Below are 24,178 nucleotides of genomic sequence, written 5' to 3'. Positions count from 1 at the left end.
ATTTAGAAACTGTATCAACATAAGCGATACACATATCAGGGAATAAAATCAAAAAGATGTGGAGTAAGAGTATTGCCCATCAAAGTAAGAATGTGCTACCGTTAAAAAATATACGCTTCAATGTCTTACTGCAGTGTGATCCGACTGTGTTTAAAGGACATTTTAATTGCTCTTCATAACGTCGCTGCTCCTGCTTGTGTGGGTGGAGAGGATTTATATAGCATACAGACGCTACGTCATGCTCAACCGTAAGTAAGTGATAAAGTCAGACATACCAGTTGTGTAAAAGTTTTGGCAATGAAGTGACTCTCATCAAATAAATTAAAATATAGTGTGTCTGTGTTTGTGTGTGTGTGTGTGTGTGTATATATGTGTGTATATATGTATATATATTTATACATAGGTGTGGATTGAGTCTTGGGCTGAAACGGCATATGGCACTAAAAGTAATGATAACAGTAGCATGCAGCTTCATGCTCCACGGCTCCATCCACAGGCAGCGTGTGAACTGACAGAGACTGATGTGTCGAGGTGGAGGCACGGCCAGGCTTCTGACAGGAGAGATAATAGCCAATAAGGCAACGCCACTCTGGATGATTGGCAGGCTCCAGGGAAGGCCCTGCCCGCCGACAACCCTGAAGCAAGCCTCCTCTTAAATACAAACAATATGGCATTTCACATGTGTTACACACACACACACACACACACACACACACACACACACACACACACAAAGGTGCAAATTTATACACATAGAGTTAACAAGTACACATAGAAAAATTCCCACTGTTGACAGGTTGTTCACTATCCAGTGAGAGCTCACATCAAAATGATGTAGGTAGTCCACAGTATACAAACGCATACATGCTCTGTAGCTTATAGTAATTAAATGATTATTGATCACAATGAGAAAAAGCTAAATTTACGGTAAAACATAACGTGTTGTTGGCTCAGTTGGTAGAGCAGGCGCACATATACTGAGAGGTTTATGCCTCGACGCAGGAGTCCAGGGTTTGAGTCTGACCCGTGACGATTTCCTGCATGTCTTCCCCCCTCTCCCCCTCTTTCTCACCTAGCTGTAACCCCCCCCCCCCCAAAAAAAAATTAAAATAAATAAATATTGTATAACTTGTAAGGCAGACGGATGAAAAGAAATGACTCACAAACCCACACAGATGCACAGTGATGCCAGTCTCTGTTCGGCAGAATGGGGGATAATAGGAAACCGATACAATGCTCGCTGCCGTCACTTCCAATTTTGGCTCAGGATGGCAGCTGTCAGGCTGATGCAATAGTTGGCGTTCAGGAGACACACTGTCAGAGATCGTTTGATTGTTGACGGAAATAATACAGACTCCTGAATATTGAAATCCACAGTTACAGCCATAAAAAAAAAAAATGGAAACCAATCAACCACTGAATGCTGTGCCCGCACTGCACTGTAATTCAATCAATATGTGACAGCATTAATGTATACTGAAAGGTGGAAACCAGTTGAAAAATCAACAATGTCATCAAAACTGTGTCCGGATGTTTGCTCAAGCCGAGCAGTATTAGCCTCTGTTCTCCCTTTTTTCCTAAATTGCTGACAGGTTCTGCCTTTTGCAGTTATTTAAAAAAAGTTTTTTTTACCATTTAAAATTTTTTATAATTTGACTTGACCATCTGCCCCCTGCTGCTAAGCAATTTGAATGAATAATATGAACTTAATCATTTCTTGATCGTGTCTTGAAGATCAGATAAGGCCGACTAAAGCAAACACTAAGCCAGACAAAAAATGAGAGCAGATGAAATGCGTGTACATATTTTTTTTGAATTAAGGTCTCATGAGGTCCACCGGAAGGGGCTCGACTTTGACTCTCCATACATGCATCGTTTATCTTGATAAGCATTACGGATTCGTACATGCCAACGTAAAGTGTTATTATACTTTTTTTGTTTTTAAATTCCTTTTGTTTGTTTTTTTCCTCCATGTCACCTCCGGGGCTTTGTAGCTATTCAAATAACAGCCAAATATGAACAATAATAATAGCTAAAAACAATGGGGTGTGTGGAAATACCTGTGACCTATTAGTATGGTAGATTTAGCACATTTTTATCAGTTAAACAGCAGAGTCATGTCATACTTCCCACTCTGCTGCTCTGCTTAGTTTCCCTTTTTTTTTTTTTTACATAATGTTTTCATTCTCTAATTACTTCCAGCTCTTTCTCCTATGCCGGACATTACAGCCCATTTTGAATTCTCTTCTGGGTTTGGTGATCTTTGACAAATCCCCTCACTAAACTGCACCTTACGTCACTCAAAGAACACAGTAAATGTAGACGGCAGCCCCAGCCACTGATTGCGTAATTAGCTCCTTCCTTCGTAAATCAGATGCTAATTTCATGCAGATTGCACGAGCGAATGGAAAGGTCTGCGCTTTCACGGGCATGAATCTGGCCTCAGATGTACACAATGATGGATTACATTACAACTCAAGCTGTGTTCATTTTGGCACCAGATTTTGATTTAGTTTTAGTCTTTTGACAACAATCTACGTTAGTTTTAGTCAAATTTTAGTTGACAAATACAATTTTAAAACAGTTTAGTCTATTTTCTTCCTCATGCATACATGTATTAAGGTTGGCTGAAAAGGCGCCGTTTACTTATGTAAATTTACGCACACAAACACACACACACACACACACACACACACACACACTGTCAATGTCACTCTGCAGTAAATCTATTTGGCATTTCAATTCTGACAGTTTAAAATTAACAATGATATTAAGCAGTTTCATGTCTCTGCATTTGAACTTCCAACTATAGTGAAATTAATGTGGCTGCCTTAACAGGTGGGAAATCACTGTTGAAATTGCATCTTCATATGATCTCCTGACTTTAGTTTGCATTGAGAAGATCTGTAAAGACTAGTCTGAGATGTCTTTCAGTCCCTCAATTTCTGTGATTCCAAGCATCCCTTACTCTAAACTTAATTGTCCGGTGTTGGTACAGTCCCCACATCTCTGTCTTACTCCCTCCCTCTCCTTTACAAACTCATCCTCGACCCCCACCTCCTCGCTCCAGTAGTCTCTCCGCACAATTGCCTCAGTTGATGGGATTGGACCTCAGGCGCCTGGCCCCATTCTTCAGACACCCTCCATCCCTCCATCGTTCGCCATGACCATCCCCCCCACTCCAAACCTCATCACTCACTCCATGGAGTGTCCACCATCAGAGGCCAATAAGGATATTCAGTGACACACACACAAACACACACACTGAAAAAACACAGTAGGTGGCAGTGAGTAGCTTGCTGCCAGTAGCCAGAAGGAAGCCTATGGCATGTCCACCGTACTGCAGTTACATTTAAAAATGACATCTACCTGGCCAAAGTTTTCCAAACATTTTCAGATCCTTGTCACATAAAACTGACACGTGTGATCCAGATTTAACATTCAAAATGATAAGTTGTGTATGTTTTTGAAAAACACCAGCTTAGTTACCCAATTCATATACTTCATGTTTTGGCTTCCAAAGTTGTGCTAAAGGAAACATCACCAAACGACATAAGACCCATTATCTAAAAAGTATTGTCAATGTATTATAAATATCTTGCGCACATTATCAACGGCCAGATAACAAGCTACTGCTCAAGGAAAGAGCAAGAACTTGTCAAATTATTTAGGATTCATCTTCTGAGGACCATGATCATCCATAGCAAATTATCCAGCCACACACATCGAGTGGCTAAAATCATAAAGGCATAAAAAGGCATCGAGCCTGCGCCCTTCACCCGCCAAAAAGACGACTGAAACACCAAGTCAACCCAATGACCTACTGTTTGTGCAGGCCTAATAATAAAATTACCAGTTTACTGAGGATAATAACACTGTTGTTGACTTTGTCTGTGTGTGTGGAAGCTGACCGCCGTGCTTCTCTATGTACAGTCCTGGCATATCTACCATAATGAGTCATCTCTGTCGCAGTCAAGATGCAGCATTCTAAGTCTGTCTAATTTCTGTCTGCAGCATCTCTTAAACATTTTTGAAGTTGAGATGGGTTTATTTTTCAATGCCTACTTTGTAAATATTACAATAAGATGAGCATGTGCTAAAAGTAATGGTGGATTCTGACCTCTAAATGCAGTGGTTTTCTTCAGCAGGAGGTCTTTCAGAAATCTTTTGACTGCTCTGTGGGAAAGTGTTGGCTTCATGGTGGTGTTTGTGTGTTTTGCGGGAGGTGAAAGGGGGGGTAGTGACATTTTGTCAGTGTGCTGTGTTATCAGGTGCAGTAATAAGGTTTATCAATGCTGGAATCACAAGCCACAGGGACAGCTCTTCACCGCTAGTCTTAACACACAGTGTCACCTTGTTTCTCTGAAGAGCCGTTAGAAGTACCTCTGTTTCTCTTTCCTTCCATCTGCCACTCTCATTCTCCTGTCCCGGCTCTCGCCGCCTCCCTGTCTCCCAATCTCCCTCTGCTTTTGTTTTCTTTTTTCCTTCCCTGTTTTTTTTCCCTCGCTGTCCCTGCTTCCATCTCTCTCTTTTGCTTCCTCCTTGTCACTTCTCTTTATGTTTATCTTCCTCTTTTGTCTCCCTCTCTTTGTCACTCGTCCCTCTTCAGTCTGTGCGCGCAGACGGGAAAGACAGTCCCAGACAGGTTGTTCGCCGCGGCTTCACAAGGTTATGAGAAACACAAGATGAGAAAAGAAGTGTCAAGACTGACAATTCACTTCAACCTTCTATTTATGTTATGACATCCTAAAAGTAGTCATGAAGAGGGCACATTCAGTGCATTTTGTATGGAGTTTCTGACCGAAAAAACATCCCTGGAGAACCTTCCGTACTCTACTTTCACCCCGCTAACTTTAGCACTCTTGGACCTTGCATTGAGTTTAATCGTTGCTGAAGTACATTGGTTGTAATTGGCCAGTTAAATATTACCATGCATATATTCTACCACTTCTTCCTCCAATATAAGCTGTGCCGCCTGCCTTTGAAGAGAGACATCACCCATGATGTTCCAAATTTATTTGACATGTGATTGCTCACCATTGAGCTTCAAGCCGCAAATTTGCATGGTTAGTGTGCTCCTCTTGTCTGTGCCGCAGTGGAGCACATTGTTCATGTTTGGCTGCATCAGGCTAACCGCGCTGCTTTAACTGTTATTAGCAAATGATGCTAATTTCTCACTTTGGGGATGGAAGAAAAGAAAAAAAAGATAGGACAGAGTGCGAGGGAGAAAGGACGAGGAAAGGCATGGGTTTTCAAAATGTGTTAAATGCATTGTGTGGGATGACACCCCAACCTTGAATGCCTTCGGTTGCTGATGGTGTCACACAGACAACAATAGCTAAAAGCAGTTCTTGGCTTTCTATGTTTAGGTCTGGAACTTGAGGCTAGTTTATCTGCAAATGTAGTTGTGTGATGGGATGTTAGCACAGATTAAATTCACTTCACCCAGGAAAAGTCTCCTTGGGACTAGCACTAGTGTTAGTAGCCCAGCTTTCGTCAAGTGCTCAGTGAGCTTATGGGCTTGGCATCCTAATAATTGTAGCATCTCCAGCTAAAGCCGGTGTTTTGCCACAATAATCACAATGCATCCTGTATCAAATGCTACCATTAAACTCACCTGATTTCCCTTTTCATGCTTTAAATCTTTTTTCCTCCCACAGTGATTAAGACCAGATATAATATGCTGTTGTGATCTTAGGGGTGGAACGGTTGTGGACTGGAGCTCTATCAGGTGATGCTCCTTGCTCAAAGGCCCTTGGGGTGGAACTGAAGAGCGAGCTCGGGCGGCACGGGTGTGCATAGTGATAGGGAGCGGAAGAGAATGGGAGATGGTAATGAAAGAGCTAATTGCTTCCAGTGGATTTTGAAATCGAACCCCAGCCCCCAGTGGAGGGGCCAGGCAGTACGCAAATGGAATATTGATGACTATGGCGAAAATAAGAGAAAATGACCCTGCTATATGATCGATCTGAAAGCCACAGATCTGTGCAGAACATGTCTCAACAGGCAATACATTTCCCCTGGTTTTTATGGATCCGTATATACTTACCCTGGGTTTCATATTGCTGAGGTGCACAAATATTACATTATATCAATTTGCTCTCTCTATTATTCATAGCAACAATGTTCTTTACAGATCCACAATAACTTTGTAATTACATCATAATAAATATATGGAGAGCCAAACTTACCATACAACTTACCCAGACTGGTAGCCTTCTACTTCAGAATTTGTATTTAGTGGAAAATAGAATTTATGATAAAAGATTAGACATGCCTTTGGAGTTTCCAAGTTAAGCAGTAAACAGGGAACCTGGTTGTTAATCATAATTAGACATAAACGTATCAGAAAACACTACGAGAACATCGGCATGCTAACATGCTCACAATCACAATGATAATATACTGATATTTGCCAGCACAAAAAACTAACACTGAGGCTGTTGCGATTGTCTGAATTAGTATTGCAGGTATTTGGCAACAGTATTTGGTATTTGAAATGTTGACCTGATGATGATGATGATGACCCTTGATTTTAACCTTCCTTGAAAACTTTCTCTAACGTTAGGTTAGAGACTTTGTTAACCTGTTGGGCCACAGATTAAAATAAAATGACTGCTTATGTTTACCCAACCGCAACATCTTACCGCCTGTTGAAGTGCTAGTTTTGGGTAGATTTGGTTTGTCCAAGATGTGAGAAAAGCAACACAGTAGATGAAATAAGCCCAGCTGACACGTCAGATAAGTCGGACTCTCGTGTTCAACTATATATCTTGAAATGTTACAGTTATGGCTGAAAATGACAACAGGAATATGTCATATCTCTGCACTTCAAATCAACTGCCAATTGTTTATCTGGAAGTGCTTGATGTGTTTGAGTGCCAAAAACATGGATTACACTGGTCAATAGGTTAGTGATCTTCAACTCTAGCTCATTTCCCACATCCACGTCTGGTAAGAGGCCACTAATGGTTTCGTTTGCTGTTTTGATACCATTAATAGTAATGTGACCAGGAATCCCTTTGGATGCCGTAAGCCTGTGTTGTAATTTGAGCAGCAATCCCTAGGTAGACAACCTAATTAGAGGATGCTGGGTAGATGAGGAGAGTTGCCATGACAATAACCTTTGTACCTTTTGGTGAGGTGGGAGCAGACAAGATCAGGTGTCTGGAGCGGATTACCATGCTGCACGCCTGCATAGAGAGCTTAGCTGTAGAGACCGAGGCCGCTTCTTTTGTGGAGTTTTTAGCAATTTAATTCCCAAGTGTGTTTCCCAATCCTACATTTGCCAGTTCGGTCAATAAGCAATTTTAAACAGCTTCAAAGATGGCATGTGTCTCATTGTTCAGGAAAGCTAAAACTTCTACCCATACTTGCCTGCCATCAGACACAGTGGCAAGTCCCCTCTGGGCAATTTACTAGTGTCAAGTGTAACATCTAAGAATTTCTACAGAACCTGGTTACAGTGCCAACTGTTTCAAGGACTCTCTCTGGCTTGAGGGCCCAAGAGGGTTTTGGCCCATACTCATCCAGATGCGCAATCGAGCCAATTGGAGCAAGGAGCTAGAGACCCATTTTATTATAGACTTTGGTGACATATAATGGATTGTGTGTGTGTGTGTGTGTGTGAGTGTGTGTGCTTGTGTGTGTTCGTCTGGATAAATATATACTGTACATACATACATACATACATACATACAGCTGGAAAGTCCAAAGGGGTTGATGACTTTGCACTTAGTGTTTTTCTTTAGTATTCACAGCACTAACATTTGATGTCCTAGACAATTGTGCAGTAGCAATATTATATGAATGCTCAACCTACAGGCTGCTCATTTATTGAAAGCCTGTGCAATTTCTTAGATTAGATGCATGAAATCAGTGGAGATGGAGTTTTTTTTTCAACGTTCTGCTGCCTCTCTGTATTGCACTGTCCCAGTGGTAATAATGGGTTTCTATTTATTCCCCTGGCACATGGATGAGGGCTTTCACAGGGCTTTTGTTGCCTCCCAAACTATTTCCTCTTGTCTCTGTGTTGCGCATAGACATGAGTTTAACGCCAAGGGGAGAATTTCTCCATGACCGGAATCAGCTCCCCATCATCCCACAGCCCCACTCCACTTCCCTTTTGTTTCTCTCTCAATATTCTTATTCTTTTTTCCCTCCTTCTGTATCTTTTCTGCCAGCTCCACAACACTGCTCCCTCATGTTTACACATAGCCTGATCCAAAACAACAAACCGAAGATTTACAGCCTGCAGCCTGCATGCTTTCTTTTTCTCTTTTGCTAACAAATTTTTTTCTATTCACTCATGGCCCTCGTGACTTCTCTGTGAGTACACAAAAGAAAATGAGGGATGCAGAGAAAATGAAATGTCACATTGAAAATTGCATTGTTGGCGGTAACAGTAATGGCATAGTTACTGTTACTAAGTGCCACAGCGGCTGGTCGGTTTGGTTGTGTGTTGAGGAGGGCTTTTTCTGAGGGTTACAATAGAAAGGTGCTGCCTTGAACACTGTGTTCTAACATGAGGAATCTTCTAGCCCTAAAAGATTGACAGCGAGTCTGACCTTGTCTTTCCCAGACCACCTTTATAAGAGGCAGCAGGGAAAGTGTCAATTATTCCATCACAGATCATAAGGAAACAGGACTCCTCTGATCCACTGTCTTTCTCGTCGTGTCTTCTCTTTCCCTCAGCCCAGCAATTTTACTTTTGCTCTCTCACTTCTTCCATCTATCCCTGAGCCCACCCCTCCTACACACACACACACACACACATACTTTCTGTCTGGAGCTGTCTCACCTTACTCTCCGTGTCGGTCTAAAAAATAGGCTCAGGAAGTCACCGTGCAACAGCCGAGCGATATAAAACCGTAAAATCATGCTAAGTTTGATTTATGCGCACCATTAGCAGGGAATAGTGTTCCATCATAAGTAGTCTGTCTGTCTAGCGGCTGTATACGAAACCTAAACCCACGGTCGCACAGATTTTATGATCTGAACTGAATGATGGGATTATCAAAGCTGTAATTATTGTGAACAGTGCATTGTGTGTGTGTGTGTGAGTGTGTGAGTGTGTTTGTTTGATGTAATCTTTTCTGCGGCATACAGTGGTTCTTATATTTACAGAAGCTCATGATTGATGCGGGGACCAACACAGATGCTCAGCTCGTTTCGTTTTCACCTCAACAAATGCAATAATGAATGTGATAATGACTGTTTGGCTGTAGTTGTCACGGAGCACTTAACTCATGAGGAAAACATCTTCTTTTTTAACAACGCATGGTGAATCATAGCAAGCTCACGTGGTGGATGTCAGTGCTGAAAAATGGATCGGCTTACCTACTCTGGACTGTCGTGAAAAAGTTTATATCACTTCTAAAAAGTAACATTTCCTTTCTTCCCTTGTCATTTTCAGCGCGGGAGGAGAACGTGGCCACCTTCCGTGGCTCGGAGTACTTCTGCTATGACCTGTCGCAGAACCCCATCCAGAGCAGCAGCGACGAGATCACGCTGTCCTTCAAGACCTGGCAACGCAACGGCCTCCTCCTCCACACGGGGAAATCGGCAGACTATGTCAACCTGGCGCTAAAGGATGGCGCCGTCTCCCTCGTCATCAATCTGGGCTCCGGGGCCTTTGAGGCCATCGTTGAGCCAGTCAATGGGAAATTCAATGACAACGGCTGGCACGACATCAAAGTGACACGCAACCTGAGACAGGTAATCGGGGGTAGCAGTGATGGACGGAGTTTGGAGACAGGTGGACTTTTTTTCTTTTTCTTTCCCGCTATAGATTACATTGCTTTTAGGAGCTTTGAGAAAGAGCTGGTGTTAAGACTGTCACCTTGTTCTGATTGGTTGCCATTTCATCGTTACAGATCAGTCACAGATACATTAGTAAGATAGAGCTCATTAAACTTTTGGTTGTCTTTACAATAACATAAATTCTATTCTAATTCATTTCATTGTTCAGCTTCTTTTCCATGTAATGAAAAAACACAGGGCAAGGCAGTTCTTTCGCATGTGATTGATAGCTTAGTCAAGGTACCGTTATGCTAGGTGTTTTCTTCTCTCCTGTTCATCGGCTTATTGAACTCAAATTTCTTTTAACAAATTTATCTGATCATTCTATTTTTCTTCACTCTCCCCTTAGCTGACACTTTCATCAGGCGCTGTCGCTATTTCCTTGCTTTCAGAAAAATGCTCGTGGAGAATATAGACATTCACTTTAATGCCGGGCAGAGTGAATGCCTTTGAGCTATATTAATGCAGTATTTATAGCTCAGATGATTACGATGCTTTTTATAGATAGATATGCATTTTCATCAAAGATGTGCATCTTTTGCACATAGGCGGAATTTGACGCGTGACAGATTTTGTTTACCATTGTCTTAATGGTATTTAAAATTAGCCTGTATTGCAGCCGGTTGGAACTAGTTCCAACTAGTTAGACGAAAGAAAGTCGCAAAACACTGACTACGTTTACATGTTATGGTTTTTGCCCTTATTCCAGAAAAGACGTATTCCGACTAAGCTATTTACATGTAGCTATGCAAAATATGGATATTTTTTTTTTCAAAGTTTACCAGCGGTGCTAGACTTTTTGGACCGTACAAACACAGCTCCCTCTTTCATTTCTGGCTTCTCGAAAAGGTCGGCGTAGCGATGTGTGCGCTTATCCCAAAACCTGTTGCTATCCAAGTCTTTGATAACGTTTAAATGTAGCTGTGTTTCTCCTTCCTATTGGGTCTGGTGCCTTGCCGGTTGTGTACAGTAACCATAGCAACGCACAGAGCTCACCATAAGCCCTAAACAGGCAAGAGGCCATAAACTGCGCCATAAACCCCGTTGGAGACGCACATTCCGAATGCCCTGTATACACGTCCTAAGAATGCCTCTGGAACCTGAATAATACCGAAATAACCCACATGTCTTTAACTGCAAAAAGCTGTATTCGAAAAAGGCCTTATTCGGAATATCCAACCGGAATATGCTGTATACATGACCTGTATCAAATTCGAGGTAAGGCAGCATTTATTGTTGCTCTCAGAGCCGCACAACAAGTAACAACAATTTCCTGACCCTCGCTGATAGTAAGCTTTTGCTCCACAGGTTAGAGAAGGTGTAGCTGAAAATCCCTACAAGATAAAACACAGTTTAGTAGGTTAGAAGCTAAGAGCCAAGGGCTGCTTGTCTGCTTTCTTCTTTCTTTCTACGGATCTGTCTTTCTATCACTATCATTTTCTTCCCTCTTTGAAAGGAACGCTTTGATAGGCTAAGGGTGAAAAAACACTACACGTCAGTCGGGGTTTAAGCCATCCTACACAAGTCTTTATCTGAAAGTCCCACCTCTCTCTGTGTTCTTCTTGCAGGACTCCAAAATTTGGCTAGGATGGTGCGCTTGCACTTTATTACTGCAGCAAATCTCCGACAAATCATGTAGTGTTTTCTCACCACAACCCTAACTCATCCATGATAAAAAGACCTTTTTCTTTACTACTAACCAGTATCTAACCAACTAATGTACTAACTAACTAACATCCTAATTCTTCATCATTGCTTTTGGTTTTTGTTTTCTGTCCATCCTTATTAACAACCTTTTTTGTTCACTATTCTTTTGATTTCCTTTCTTCCCCTTTTTCTGGAAAGCAATCAGGCATTGGACACGCTATGGTAAACAAACTACATTGTCTGGTAGATATCATTCTTATTGTCTTTTTTTTGGGTTTGCCGTGTGTCCCCTCCCCCTCTCTTCTTTTATTCGTTCTCTTTGAGTTCCATCCTAGACACTCTTATCAAAAAATGAGGAGATGGGTTTGTATTACCAGGCAATTCTTTCTTCGCTTCTTCTCAATTTCCTCCCTGACCTGCCAACAACCTCCTTCTTTACCCCACAATCCCCCATCCTGTTTTTTTTTCACTTTGGCTTTTACTTTTTTCTCTTTGTTTCTTCCACATTACTGCAGATTTCAAGTACAAATTTAATTATTTGCCTTTGTCAAGGCAACTTACTTTTTTTATTGTTTTTTTCACGCAAAAAAAGTCCCCATTTTTTGTGAGGACTGTCGTCCAGAACTGACAGAAGCTTGCCACAATCCCAAAGATGGTGACCTCGACACCGAGCCCTAAAGGAGACCAAAAATGGCAACCCTTAACCTTCATTGCGGGAGCTCTGACAGTTGTTTCTAACTCACTATGGCGCATGGCATGCCCACACCTCATTGACCGCTCACCTCCCAAACTCATTAATAACTTTAACCCTAACCTCACCCAAAATAACCACTAACACTCTAATTCACTCACCTTCCACCTATCACTGTATCACTCACCCTGCCCCTCCCTGTGTGTGTGTGTGTGTTCTTGTAGCATGCTGGTCAAAGTGGTGTTTGTGTGTTTGTGACTAACCTTGATCTCCCTTACCCCCGGGTCCATATGCATAGCAATTCTAAGAATAAGCATGCTGATCTCGGATTATCGGTTTTGTCCAGTGACTTTAAAAGTACAGCTTTGCAGGAGTGGAGGAAGTATTTAAATCCTTTACTTAAGTAAAATCACTAATGCAACACTGTAAAATACTATGTTACAAGTAAAAGTCCTGCATAGAAATGTTACTTAAGTAGAAGTATGTAACAGGGTTCATACGTTTTGAAAAATGCAAATTCCAGGCCTGGAAACGTTTTGGAAAAATAAAAACACCCTTAAAGTTTTGGAAAAGTTATAGGATTTTTTTTATGAACCTATGAACCACATACATTTTCATTAATTTCATTGTTAAACCTCTGAGGATAAACGTTAACACCGATTTTTATTCTTATTGTATAATGCCGACTGAGATTTTCAGGAATACATAGTTATGGAAATTAGTTTTGGTTAAAAGGCATTTGAACCCTGATCTAAGTATCATCCGGAAAATGTACTTAAAGTATTAAATGTAAGAGTACTCAAAGCAAAGAAATCAGGAAATAGAGGAAATAATCATAAGGACAATCAGCTAATCATTTCAGCTGGACTTGTAGGTCTATACAATGTTGGCTAGTTTCATTTATAATAAAACATCTTATTTTATAAACTACATGTCTTTTGTGTCTAAACATCTTGTAAAGTAACTAGTAACTAGAACTGTCAGATGAATCCAATTGAGCAAAGAGTTAAATTTGTCTTTGAAAAGTAGCAAGTGGCAAGAAATGACTCAAATAAAGTAAAAGTACCTTCAAATTTAAGTACAGTACTTGAGTAAATGCTTACATAGTACTTACTTACATTCCCCCACTGCAGCCATGAGATCAGAGATCAGCATCAGCTATTCTGAGAGTGTCTTTGAATATGGGCTCTGGTCTGGACTGTGCATGAGCCTCTACACCTGTGTGGCCTGCTCCAGCTTTGTATGGCACCATTGATCCACTTACTCCCTTACATGTCCAATTAAATGTGGTTAAGTTGCCTTCTAATGGTGATGATCTTGGTTTGCACATTGATGTGGTGTGAAAAGCCTCCCTTTGTTTTGCATGAGTGTGGATATATATATAGATGTGTATATATAGGTTGAAAGACAGGAGTAAATGTGAGACTGATGGCGTGAGAATGACTGTAGGCGTGCGTGCGTACGTCTTTGTCTATGTGTGAGTGTGTGTGTGTGTGTGTGTGCGTGCGCGCATTGGCATACGTGTGTAAAGTAGATGTGTGTGTGTGTGTGTGTGCGTCTGCAGTTACTAGATAAATCCCGAAACCTAAGACAAGTGCAATCAATTTGTCCTTGGTTTGAACATTGTACTAACCCTCCCCCCCAACCTGAAGTTTCAAAACCAAACCTACAATCCATTCTCTTACCCCCATCAAAGATAAAGAAAATATGCCTCTGCCATATTTTCTTTACCTGTCCTGTGAATCCTATGGCAAAAAAAAAATCCATTAACAAAATCCAAACGCTGTCTGGTCCAAACAACCAATCGCTTCAAGGTACCAAAGGATTCTGTAAAGCAACCTGCAGTACAGTGTGGGACCTAAAGAAAAGCTCAAATAGCTCATTTCCAATGCAGACCAAGGAAGGAGGTGTGTTTTATACACGGCACTGGTTCGAATCCCAGAGTGTAATGGCTCGGCTTTGGCTATGTGTTACCCCTCAACAGGTGACAATCTCCGTTGATGGGATCCTCACTACCACTGGCTACACCCAGGAAGACTACACCATGTTGGGCTCCGATGATTTCTTCTACGTGGGTGGGAGCCCCAGCACTGCCGACCTGCCAGGATCTCCAGTTAGCAACAATTTCATGGGCTGCCTCAAAGAGGTAGGAGAGACTCAAATGAATACATAGAAAACACATGCATGACCTGTAATCACAATATCGGATCTGCATTTGTGTTTGATTTTTCAATGTTTCGGGATGTTGTTGTAATGCGTATTCTGTATGTAAAGCCACATGCGCAGGTTTTTTTCTAGTATTTAACTTGCCAATGCAGCTGTTTTAGATGAAGTATAATCAGCATACTTTCCTTGAAAGGAAAGGAGAATAAAATGAAATTGCATTATCAATTAAGCTGCTGAGTTGGCAGAGAAAATACCCGACTTTCAATATTCCCTTGCTTAATCTAATTCATAACACTTACTGTTTGTGTGTGAGAAAACATCCCAAAAATTGCTTCTGTCTCATATAATTTGCTGCATTGTCTTGAGTGTGCCGCTAAAACGCCTCCCAATGGGCAGCAATCTGAAAGAAATATTTGCCTATGATGAAATAGGAAAAAGCTTTGTTGTTTCGGGACATTTATTATGTAGTTGCTGGCTCTTTGAGCTTGTGAGTAGAGCCAAAAAATATATTAAGTGCCCTGTTATTTACATTTTGCTCCCCATTACTTATTCTGCAGCAAGTAATGATAATAAAGGGAGGACTGGTGGCTCTTCAGAGCTGTAAAAAAGTCTATATTCATTTCTGCAGTTTAGCAGCAGCAGTCTCAGATACAGCATTATGTTTTAACTTGGCACTGGGTGCCAGTTGCTTTACTTATGTGGGTACCTGTGGTATGGAACAGTGCTCTTATTTGTAAACTAAATATAATATTCTCATTACGTGTGATTTTATCTTGCTTTTTAAAACATATTTTTGGGAGAATGGCATTGTGGTCCCTATATTGTGTTTTTTGAGTGATATTTTAAAGCCATAGCCGTTCTGTTGCAGTGTTAAAAGGAAAACGATGACATTACTGGACTAATGTGCCTCAGATGCTGCCAAAAGATGAAAGACAGATCATATTAAATGGGGAAATCCAACACCGTGTACCATAATGGATATTCCCTGTGTTTATCTTTTGAAGGAAGCGGTGGAAGTGTCTAGCTTTGATCAGATATCAACCTTGAAGTAAACTGGAGCTGTACTTCCAACACCTTCAAACCATCGCCTAATCATTTTGGATGCAAACAAAAATATACAATTTTTGACTGAAATAAATAAGAATAAGTGTGATTTTGCTGCCGTTAACTCTACATTTCTTTCTTTTAACAATGGAAACAAAAAGAGAGATTGATAACATATGTGCCGAAATGAAAATAGCTCACGGTGCTTTGTGCGGCCAGTTTGTCGCTGGGGTCACTGCAGAAATGGAAGCAACAGACACTTTGCAGATCCGGGCGGTCCGGGATCAAATAACTTTGTGGTGCTGCCGTTACAAAGGTTAGACCCAGCTCAGAGTTGCTACAACCATTGACGGAACGTTCCTCCGGGGGTACCGCCTGCTCTCCTCCCGGCAAAGTAGTCACATAGCAGCGGGGAGCGAGGCGGAGGGACTGCAGGGTGCGCTAGCTAGCTAATTCTTTGTGGTGTAATGTACACGGATTGCTCTTCCTCAACGGCCGTATGCGTGTCTGTAAACTGAAATTGATTTGTTAGAACTGAATGTGAAAGTGTATAGAGAGTTGAAATTTTCACTGAGGATCAAATACAGTTTCATATTACAGTTTGATATTACTTTCAGTTTCAAGTTTGTTGGAATCCATTTCCCCACTAAATACATTCAATTTCAAATGATGCTAGTAATGCTGGTAATTGATGCTGGTAATTTAAACTTAATTTAATTTAAAAATTCAAGTTGAGCGATTGAAATTGAAATTATAATTGATTCTAATTCAGTGACATATTCCTGCTCATACTTCTCTACCCTCTTTTCCTTTTCTCTATATATTTATCACAACCTCAAATTTGACAAGAGCCAGAAAGCCTTGTGATGTCCTGCCAAGCTCAGTCGAGCACCTTCCAACATGCCTTTCATTTAGCCAACTTAGCTTCTGTCAGACCACACTCTTTTACCCTTCATCTTGTTTTCAGTACCCTGTGTCTCACACACACACACACACACACACACACACACACACACTCACAAGCAACCACGTTTGGGCTTAGAGAAAGTCACCTTGTCTGCATTGTTTTATGTTTCGACTGAGTGGCTCAGGCTGCTGTTCCCCCAGTCATTACCACATTGGCTAATGCATTTCTGGTCCACCCTCAAACCGCTCTGCCACTTTCTATTTCTCACAGAGACAAATACCTTGCATACATTTCTAGCTACTGACCGAGCCGTGCCTGCAGGGCTACCTTAGGCTCCGTGAATAAATAGATAACACATCCTAAGCTGTGACTAAACTCAAATGTACCTGTGATCATTAACAACCTTGCTGTGTTTTGTCTTCGGAAAACAGGCTCAGTTGGTTTTTAGTCTGTCGTTCCCCTTGCCAAAATGATGCACACCTTTTTATGGTATTGTATTTCAAGCCATTTGTTTTATTCATGTTTGTTCTTTTGCAACATGGGAGGATCTTGGCAGCCATGGGATATTTAAAGCTATCACCCGACGCTAGTAGACACATCAATATTTAAGTAGCAATTAATTATTAATCTGTGAACGCGCATATTAAAAAAAATTTACAAATACAGTATCTGTTAGGACTAATTGTTTGTATTTGACTCCCCCACTGGTGGTTTACTCCATTACCGAGTAGTAGGATGAAGAAAGTTGTTGGGAAGCCTTGCTTTTCTGTATGTATGCACATGGTGATGCAGTAAATTCCCACACAAGGGCTAAATATACTAATCTTCATCTGTGCCTCCTCACCCATCTGCCACTGTGGGCAACACACCTAACGAGATTATGTAAGGGTTAATGCCCGAAGAGGTGTCCATCCAGGTATTGATGGACGACGGTGCTGCGTAAAAAAGTAGTTTATATTTTAATTAGTTTTACAATCGAAATCTAAAGTTTTTTCAAACAATAACTCTATTTCCCTGGTTAAGCCTGACGATTGGACCAATACCTGGAACAATCATTCCCATCCTATAAGGTTCTTATGCAATACCAACTTAAGGAAATAGAAAGGATACGACTTGACTCCATCAGCAACGGGAGATTTTTCTAGTTTGCGCAACTAGAAGCCAGAAAGCTAACGCTATGCTGACAAAATCCAAAGTCAATGACATTGTGTACAATTGGCCATCAGTAAAAATAATTTGACAGTAGGTTGAACAACAAGAAAAGCTAGCTATCCAGTCATGTCATTGTCCCCAAAACAATATAAGAACTTTTACAAACAATTTTATCCGTGATGTGTAATGTTACTGTCGGTCGCAGCCTGAAGTAGCGTTCTGAACGGGGAACAGGATGTGAGATACTGTTATTCGCTGTGAAACAAGGTCAGTCCAGAGCATAGCCAGTTAAAGAAGATGCAGAAGGTCCAGAGGGGCAGTATAACTCACTTCATACGGCTTGTGTTTTAGCGCCATCCTGTGGTGTTCTGAGGACGAGTTGGAAATAACAGATCCGCATTTCCTTTTTGTTTTAATGTAGCACATTCATTTAGTACAGTAAACGGTGAGTTTCACTGAAACTTCTTTAGTAGGTGTCCTACATTACTATTTTATGGACACCCTGCATCCAATGATGGGTGAATCAAGTATTCACCCAGACCATGGTATAAAAGGAGGAACAGATTACATCTAATGTAACGTACCGCTTTTGTCCACACTTCCGTTAGCTGTGTTATCTAACTTGTAAATTGTATGATGCTGTTTTGGGTTGTTGCACCTGCATCCACATCCACTTAGATATCAGCGTACGTTTATTTGTTGCCATGTTTCTGGTTTCCTGATGAATGTAAGTCCAATATTTGTCCTTCTTTTGGCTCCATTTTTGGTCCCCACCAACTTCTCATAACAGTATTTTCTGTAAGTAAAAAAAAACAAAAACTTTTTGCCCGAAAATCGTTGCCCACATAGCTGGAAAAAAGGTTGATGAGAGCTGTGGGACTGAACCACACAAGAAAACCAAAACAATGAGCCGAATGCTGCTATGTTACTCAGGGGAATATCAGAGTTCATGTTATTTGACTCAATGCTCATATAAAATATTGGCTTAATGCAGCTTTATGGAGGCAGAATTACTATAAAGAACTTTAATCATTGATTGTGGTGCAGTGGCAACATGTGTTTCCATTAGAACAGGTGTAACTCAGCCTGAGTTGGTCATTAGAGAACGTTTGGTCGACAGAATCATGGCGGTGATTCACCATGTGGTTAGGTAGTGGAGGTATTGTGTGTTGCTCTGTTAAGCAGGCTTTATGCCAGCTGCTACCCAGAACTATACAAACTGCTCATGAAGGGCTGTGTGATCTCCCCCATATACTTCTTTCACTCACAATATCTCTTTGGCTGTTGTATGAAGCCCAACTTGAAAAGTGTTTCTAAACGCTGGATTGTGCGTGTCTGAATCTATTTTTTCACCTCTAAGCACTCCTTATGCATCATCCCTTTGTCTCTCTGCCTCTCTCTTGTGCTCCTTCACCCTCTTATCTCTTCCTGCCCCCTCCACCTCTTCTTTTGGATTCAATATCCCTAGATAATGAGGAAATTATTCGGTTTTGTTTGGCCCATTGCTCAGATCAGAGTGTGTCAGTATTTCTCTCTGACTCTGTGTGTGTGTAATGTCTGGCAAGACAGCTCCAAATGCTATGGGAGCAGAAATGTTGCTGCATATTGGTCTCTGTTTGCTGTGGGATTTAAAGAAGTGCATCCCTTAGAGCTGATGGAGGCATGTGTTGTTGTAGCACGCAAATGCCTTCCTTTCCTCTTCTGTCCGACAACAAAAGAGATGCTGTGTGCCACCATCCCAAGCTCTCTCTTGTTCAGTCTCCACTGCACTCATCTGCCACCGTAGGCTACATGGGATGTCATCCATACACAACACACACAGGTCCCGCCTATGCGCGTGTTTTGCTATGTGGGCTGCAGCATGTCACGTGACCGAGGGCCAGTGGGCAGCCGCCCCGGCTTCTTCTCCAGTCAGCCTCATATTTGGAGTGCCTTCTGCAACCCCAACCCCCTCTCACGCCATCCAGCCCCTCCCCTTTGGTGTCACAGAGCACCCACGGGGGCACTGGAGCTGTGCTATGGCAACTTGTGTCAGACTGTGGGGGCGGCTGGGGCATGGGAGAGAAGGAGCTGCATGCTGGAGGTGGAGGGAACAGGAAGGAGATAAGTAACAAGCAGAGAAGTTGTGTAAGGTGTAAGTATTGGAGAAAAAGGGGGAGTGACAGAATGTAGTAGAGGACAGGTAGGTGAGGTGAATGTCAGCAGGTGTGAGACAGAAACAGAAAAATGCTGATATGGACGGAGATCAAGAGAGTGATGATTAAGTGAGAAGAAGAGGAGAGAGGTCAAGAGACCAATATTTGGCATTTCAGACGGACATTGTCGTCATCAGTTTTGTGTTAGTCACCACAGTATTTTCAGGCAACGCTTGTTTCTCTCCCCCCCCCAATCCAAATGGAAATGTCATCCTGTCCTAATAATTCTTTTGCTCTTTTTTATTTTTTAAAATTTTCCCTTAGAGGGCCAAACAGTGATGGATGGGTACAAACCTCAGACTTTATTAGAACAAATTATTATGGAATTATTCACCCTCACATCGGCTAAGCTAAGTTTGGTTTTAGGTAACTTATTTACATATTTATTTCTGGGTAACTCAAAGCCTTTCATTATATAATCTTACAAAACTTATTCTGGAATCAGTGGCCCTTAGAGCATAATTACACATATGATAACTGATAAGCGGAGTGATGTTTTTTTTTTTACGGCTAAAAAGATTAGACCTTTTTTGGAACATCATACTCTTTTTAAAAGGCCTTTATTGGATCTGTTTTGTAACCTTTACCTTTTAAGGTGCAAGATGTAGTACTCACTAGTGTGATCTAGTGATTTAAAATAGTTACTGCAGTACAAAATACTGGAAAGAGTCATCTCTCCCGCCCCCTCCTCCCCAGACTCGAAGTTCAGTTCAGGACCAGTCAGGATAACTTTACTGTGTCTCAAGTATGTAAACAACTCAGGTACTATAAAATATAAGCTATATAGTTCAATGTGAAGACAGAAATGTTGAAATAACAAATAATGCCCCTAACTAGTAGCCGTGATCTATTAATCTGAAGCTAATGGTTAGCTGTTGAGGAGGAAATTTGCCAACTCTGCGTCCTTTTGGGCTCTAAACTGTCTCAATCTTTCAAATACATCTCCAATATTTACCCGATTGTTACGTCTCTGGTCACGCAACTGTTAGAAACATGCCGTTTTTCATTAGGTCGGGTAAAATATATCTCCGTGATCCCGTTTGTTTGTTTGCTGTTTGCATGGCTGTACTGACGGTACAGCTGTAGCGCTTTGGGTTTAAATTTTTCCAGGTATATCTGGCAACCCGGCCTGGCTGTCAAACTGGGCAGTTGATAACAACACACCAAAACACAAACAGAAATCCGTCACGGAATAGAAATTACAAAAGGAAAATATACTGCCATCAGCATTGTGTCAGAAAAGATAGTATATCAACGTTGTATGTTTCCTCAGTATCTGATGATGCATTGGCGTCATTTTTGGATTTATTACAGTAAATATATTAAATATCGGACCTTTAAGAAGGGACTTAAAGGAGACCGCTGACTCACAAAATGACCTTAGACATTTTACATGTAGGTTTTTATTAAAAAAAAACACCCCCCAGTTGTACGGCGTAGTTCAGTATTGTGCAAACAGCTGTAGTGTGTTATGAATTGAGTGGTAGTGATGCTTAGAAGTCAATAGAATGTCCGACTGCAAACACTTCCGTCAGTCAAGATAAAAGCATGCTGAGATATGGTTAAGGCCCACAGTATATCACCCAGGACCAACAATGGAGATTAAAATGTTGGTGTAAACCCTGACACTGGCTGAACTGCTTTGGATTTAGTATGCGAACAACGATACAAGAGAGTTGATGCCGATAAGCTTATGAACTTGAAGATTATCTCTTTAGCGCTGAGCCAGTGAAGGTCCTGGTCGCTGGCCGTAGAGTGTTGTGATGTAGTGAAAGGCAACAAATAGTAGTAGATAAGCAAGCATGTGTACGTATGACTTTAAGATGGAGATCAGTGGTTTGAGTGTTCCCTCAGAAATTAAATGTTTGGAACAAATATATCTAGTTTTAAATTAAAGAACCTGCTGAGAAGTACTTAATCTTCAGTAAGAGTGCAACAGTAACTGTTTAATCTTTAGCAGCAGTGCATGTGGTGCCATGTTCGACTGTTCTATTTTAGTCTGAGACAGATGAATGAGACAGATTTATTGAGTGTAAAAAGGTCTATATGTATAGTTAATTATGCCAAGTCTCTTACCTGTCACTTCCTGCAATGAAGCACACTCTCGCCCCAGGTGGAATCCTTGAATTAGACACTAATGGCTACATGTATGCTATGTTGAAGAGGCATAGCATGTTATGTTGAGCAGTGTAGCAACAACATCATATATGATTTGCAGGGAGGGTTGCAGCAAGTTCAGGTCACAGATTGAATGGACCACCATTGTGTGTGTGTGTGTGTGTGTGTGTGTGTGTGTGTGTGTGTGTGTGTGTGTGTGTGTGTGTGTGTGTGTGCGCGTGCGCGTGCGCGTGTGTGTCTGTGTGTGTGTGTGTGTGTGTGTGTCCGTTTCACCCAAGTAACGAAAATGCTAGTTTTATTTGCTGAGATGTAAAATATCCACTGCTGCTGCAAACCCATAAAGTAAATGGATTTTTATGTCTTGTGCTTATAGTCTTGTAACATGACACATGGAAAAAGGAAATAGGTCTTCATTTAAACAGTATCCTGGTTAATCCAAAGACTTTGCTGTAGAGCCCTTCAGCAGAATATACTGTAGATCCCAGTTAAAGTAGTTAACATTATTATCAAGAAAGACATGTTGCTGATAGGATTTTTGAAATGTGATTGTGTTGATACTTTGAGCAGCACAAACTAAATTCCATCACCTCCATCATATTGGGTTGGAAACAAAACATTTTAAAAACTCACCTAAATCCAGAACTATCCGCATGGCGGGCAAAAGGCAACATTGGAAAGATGTTTTTTTGTGATTTGGGTAACTGACCCTTTTCACTGGGTTCAATACAGTCACAGCTCAGACATTGTAGAATAGTATTCTTATTGATTCCCAGTAATTATAACTGAGTCTTCTATCTCTTGTGTCATCAGTTCTGCCACTCATCCAGTTTTCTCATCAATATGTACCCACAATTGCTACATTGATCTACACTTAGAAAATGTGTGTGTGTGTGTGTGTGTGTGTGTGTGTGTGTGTGTGTGTGTGTGTGTGTGCGTGTGCGTGTGCGTTTGCACCTTGTTTGTGTTTGTATCTTCACTCTATTTCAGTGAAATGACCCCGCTTCTTCATTAACACCGGGGCTAAATCGTGAGCCGACAGCAGCTGTGGCCGGGGCCAAGAGGATATGAGCACCGATCTGAAGTAGATTAGGGAGGAGATTGTGTTTTTGTTTTTTTGTCTCTGTGTGTGCGTGTGTGTGTAGTAGTACACTCTTTTTGCGCTTCCACCCAGCTGCCCTTCCCTCACCCTTACCAGGGCCCAATCAATACACCATCCTGGAGCAGAGATGGAGGAGCTCAGCTTTATGGAGTTGTTACAGTCCCCTGTGCATGTGTTATAGATGGGCCCCATAAGGCTGTTGATAGGCCGAAGGATAGCGTAGCAAAGCACAGCCGTAACAAAGGAGAAGATGAGGTACACATAGCCGCAGCAGTCAGTTCCCCTTTTATGGCATTATTTTGATTACCTTATTGATCAGCCTGTAGCCGAACAGACAAAATCATAATCCTAAAACAGATGGGGGGGACACAGATAAGTTTAGTACATCCCAGCATACCATTGCAGTGCCTGGGAGAGTTTGTAAAGAGTAAAGACTCAGTTGTCTTGTAACGATAGAGAATATGTTTTTTACGAGTCAAGGAGACAAACTTTGTTTTTTAGTAGTAAAAGAACAGCCTGGCTCTGATGGAAACCTTGTGTTGTGTCACAATATCTAAAAAATGTCTTGAAGAAAGAATGCCTTTGAACTTTGGCAAGTTTGAATGATTTACATCTAAGTAACAGTGACCATCACATGCGTTGTTAGAGAAAAATTGTACATTGCAAATTGGCAGCATTAAAGTATCTGTTTCTTCTCTCTTTCACTTTTAATGTAATATTCAGTTTGTTCTCTTGCCCTAGAGTAGTCTAAAAGCGTGCTGAAATTTGAACGCAAGGTGTTTGGCTTCAGAAGAAGACATAAAAACAGTTTTTCAGAGATCAGATCAGTAATGCTGGTTAAAGCTAAAAGATTTTTGAGCTACAGGGCAGTTGCAACATTTCTGTGAAACATAATTTTTCAAATCATCCTTGTTTTTTATTTGATAGTTTATAAGAAATAACATTTAATTTGACAGCTGTTTGGGTGGATTCCTCTCTAATTGCTGCTGTTGATTGACAATAATCAGTAAGTCAAATTTTGCCTACATTTTCTCTCATATTTTAGCTGATAATCACATGCAGACAAAAAGAACAGAGATGATCCCTGAAGCCATGAGCCGTATTAGCATGCTTAGCTTACTCAAACATGGCAGCAGCATCAGGATGTTTTTTTCTAACTAATTTCCACTGATGGAAATGTCATTTTAGAGCAAAAATGATTAGTAGATAAATCAATTAGTCGATCTGCTGTAAATAAATCAACTTTTTTTTTTGATTAGCGGGTAATAATTAGTGTTAAAATCATCCATCCATCCATCCATCCATCTTCGACCGCTTATCCGGTATCGGGTCGCGGGGGCAGCAGCTCCAGCAGGGGA

At 41.2% G+C, this 24,178-nt stretch overlaps 1 protein-coding gene and 1 long non-coding RNA gene across 19 annotated transcripts in view; both read left to right on the top strand.

Annotated features, from left to right (window-relative positions):
- The window catches only part of nrxn3b (neurexin 3b), a 295,437-nt gene that overhangs the window by 59,896 nt on the left and 211,363 nt on the right, over positions 1-24,178 (top strand). For 17 of the 18 annotated variants that reach the window (XM_034900814.1, XM_034900805.1, XM_034900804.1 and 14 more), the window contains 3 exons: positions 9,416-9,717; positions 11,647-11,670; positions 14,124-14,285. In XM_034900814.1, coding sequence (XP_034756705.1) covers positions 9,416-9,717; positions 11,647-11,670; positions 14,124-14,285 — 488 coding nt within the window. The remainder of the gene's footprint in view (positions 1-9,415; positions 9,718-11,646; positions 11,671-14,123; positions 14,286-24,178) is intronic. The other variant, XM_034900802.1, reaches the window with a different exon arrangement.
- Positions 17,440-17,852, top strand: LOC117961862. Its single transcript, XR_004660504.1, has 2 exons — positions 17,440-17,679; positions 17,715-17,852. It is a non-coding gene; the product is annotated as an uncharacterized LOC117961862 (long non-coding RNA).

Source organism: Etheostoma cragini, chromosome 18 (genome assembly GCF_013103735.1).
Source record: "Etheostoma cragini isolate CJK2018 chromosome 18, CSU_Ecrag_1.0, whole genome shotgun sequence".
Lineage (NCBI taxonomy): Eukaryota > Metazoa > Chordata > Actinopteri > Perciformes > Percidae > Etheostoma > Etheostoma cragini.
This window is presented reverse-complemented; position numbering and strand designations above follow the sequence as displayed.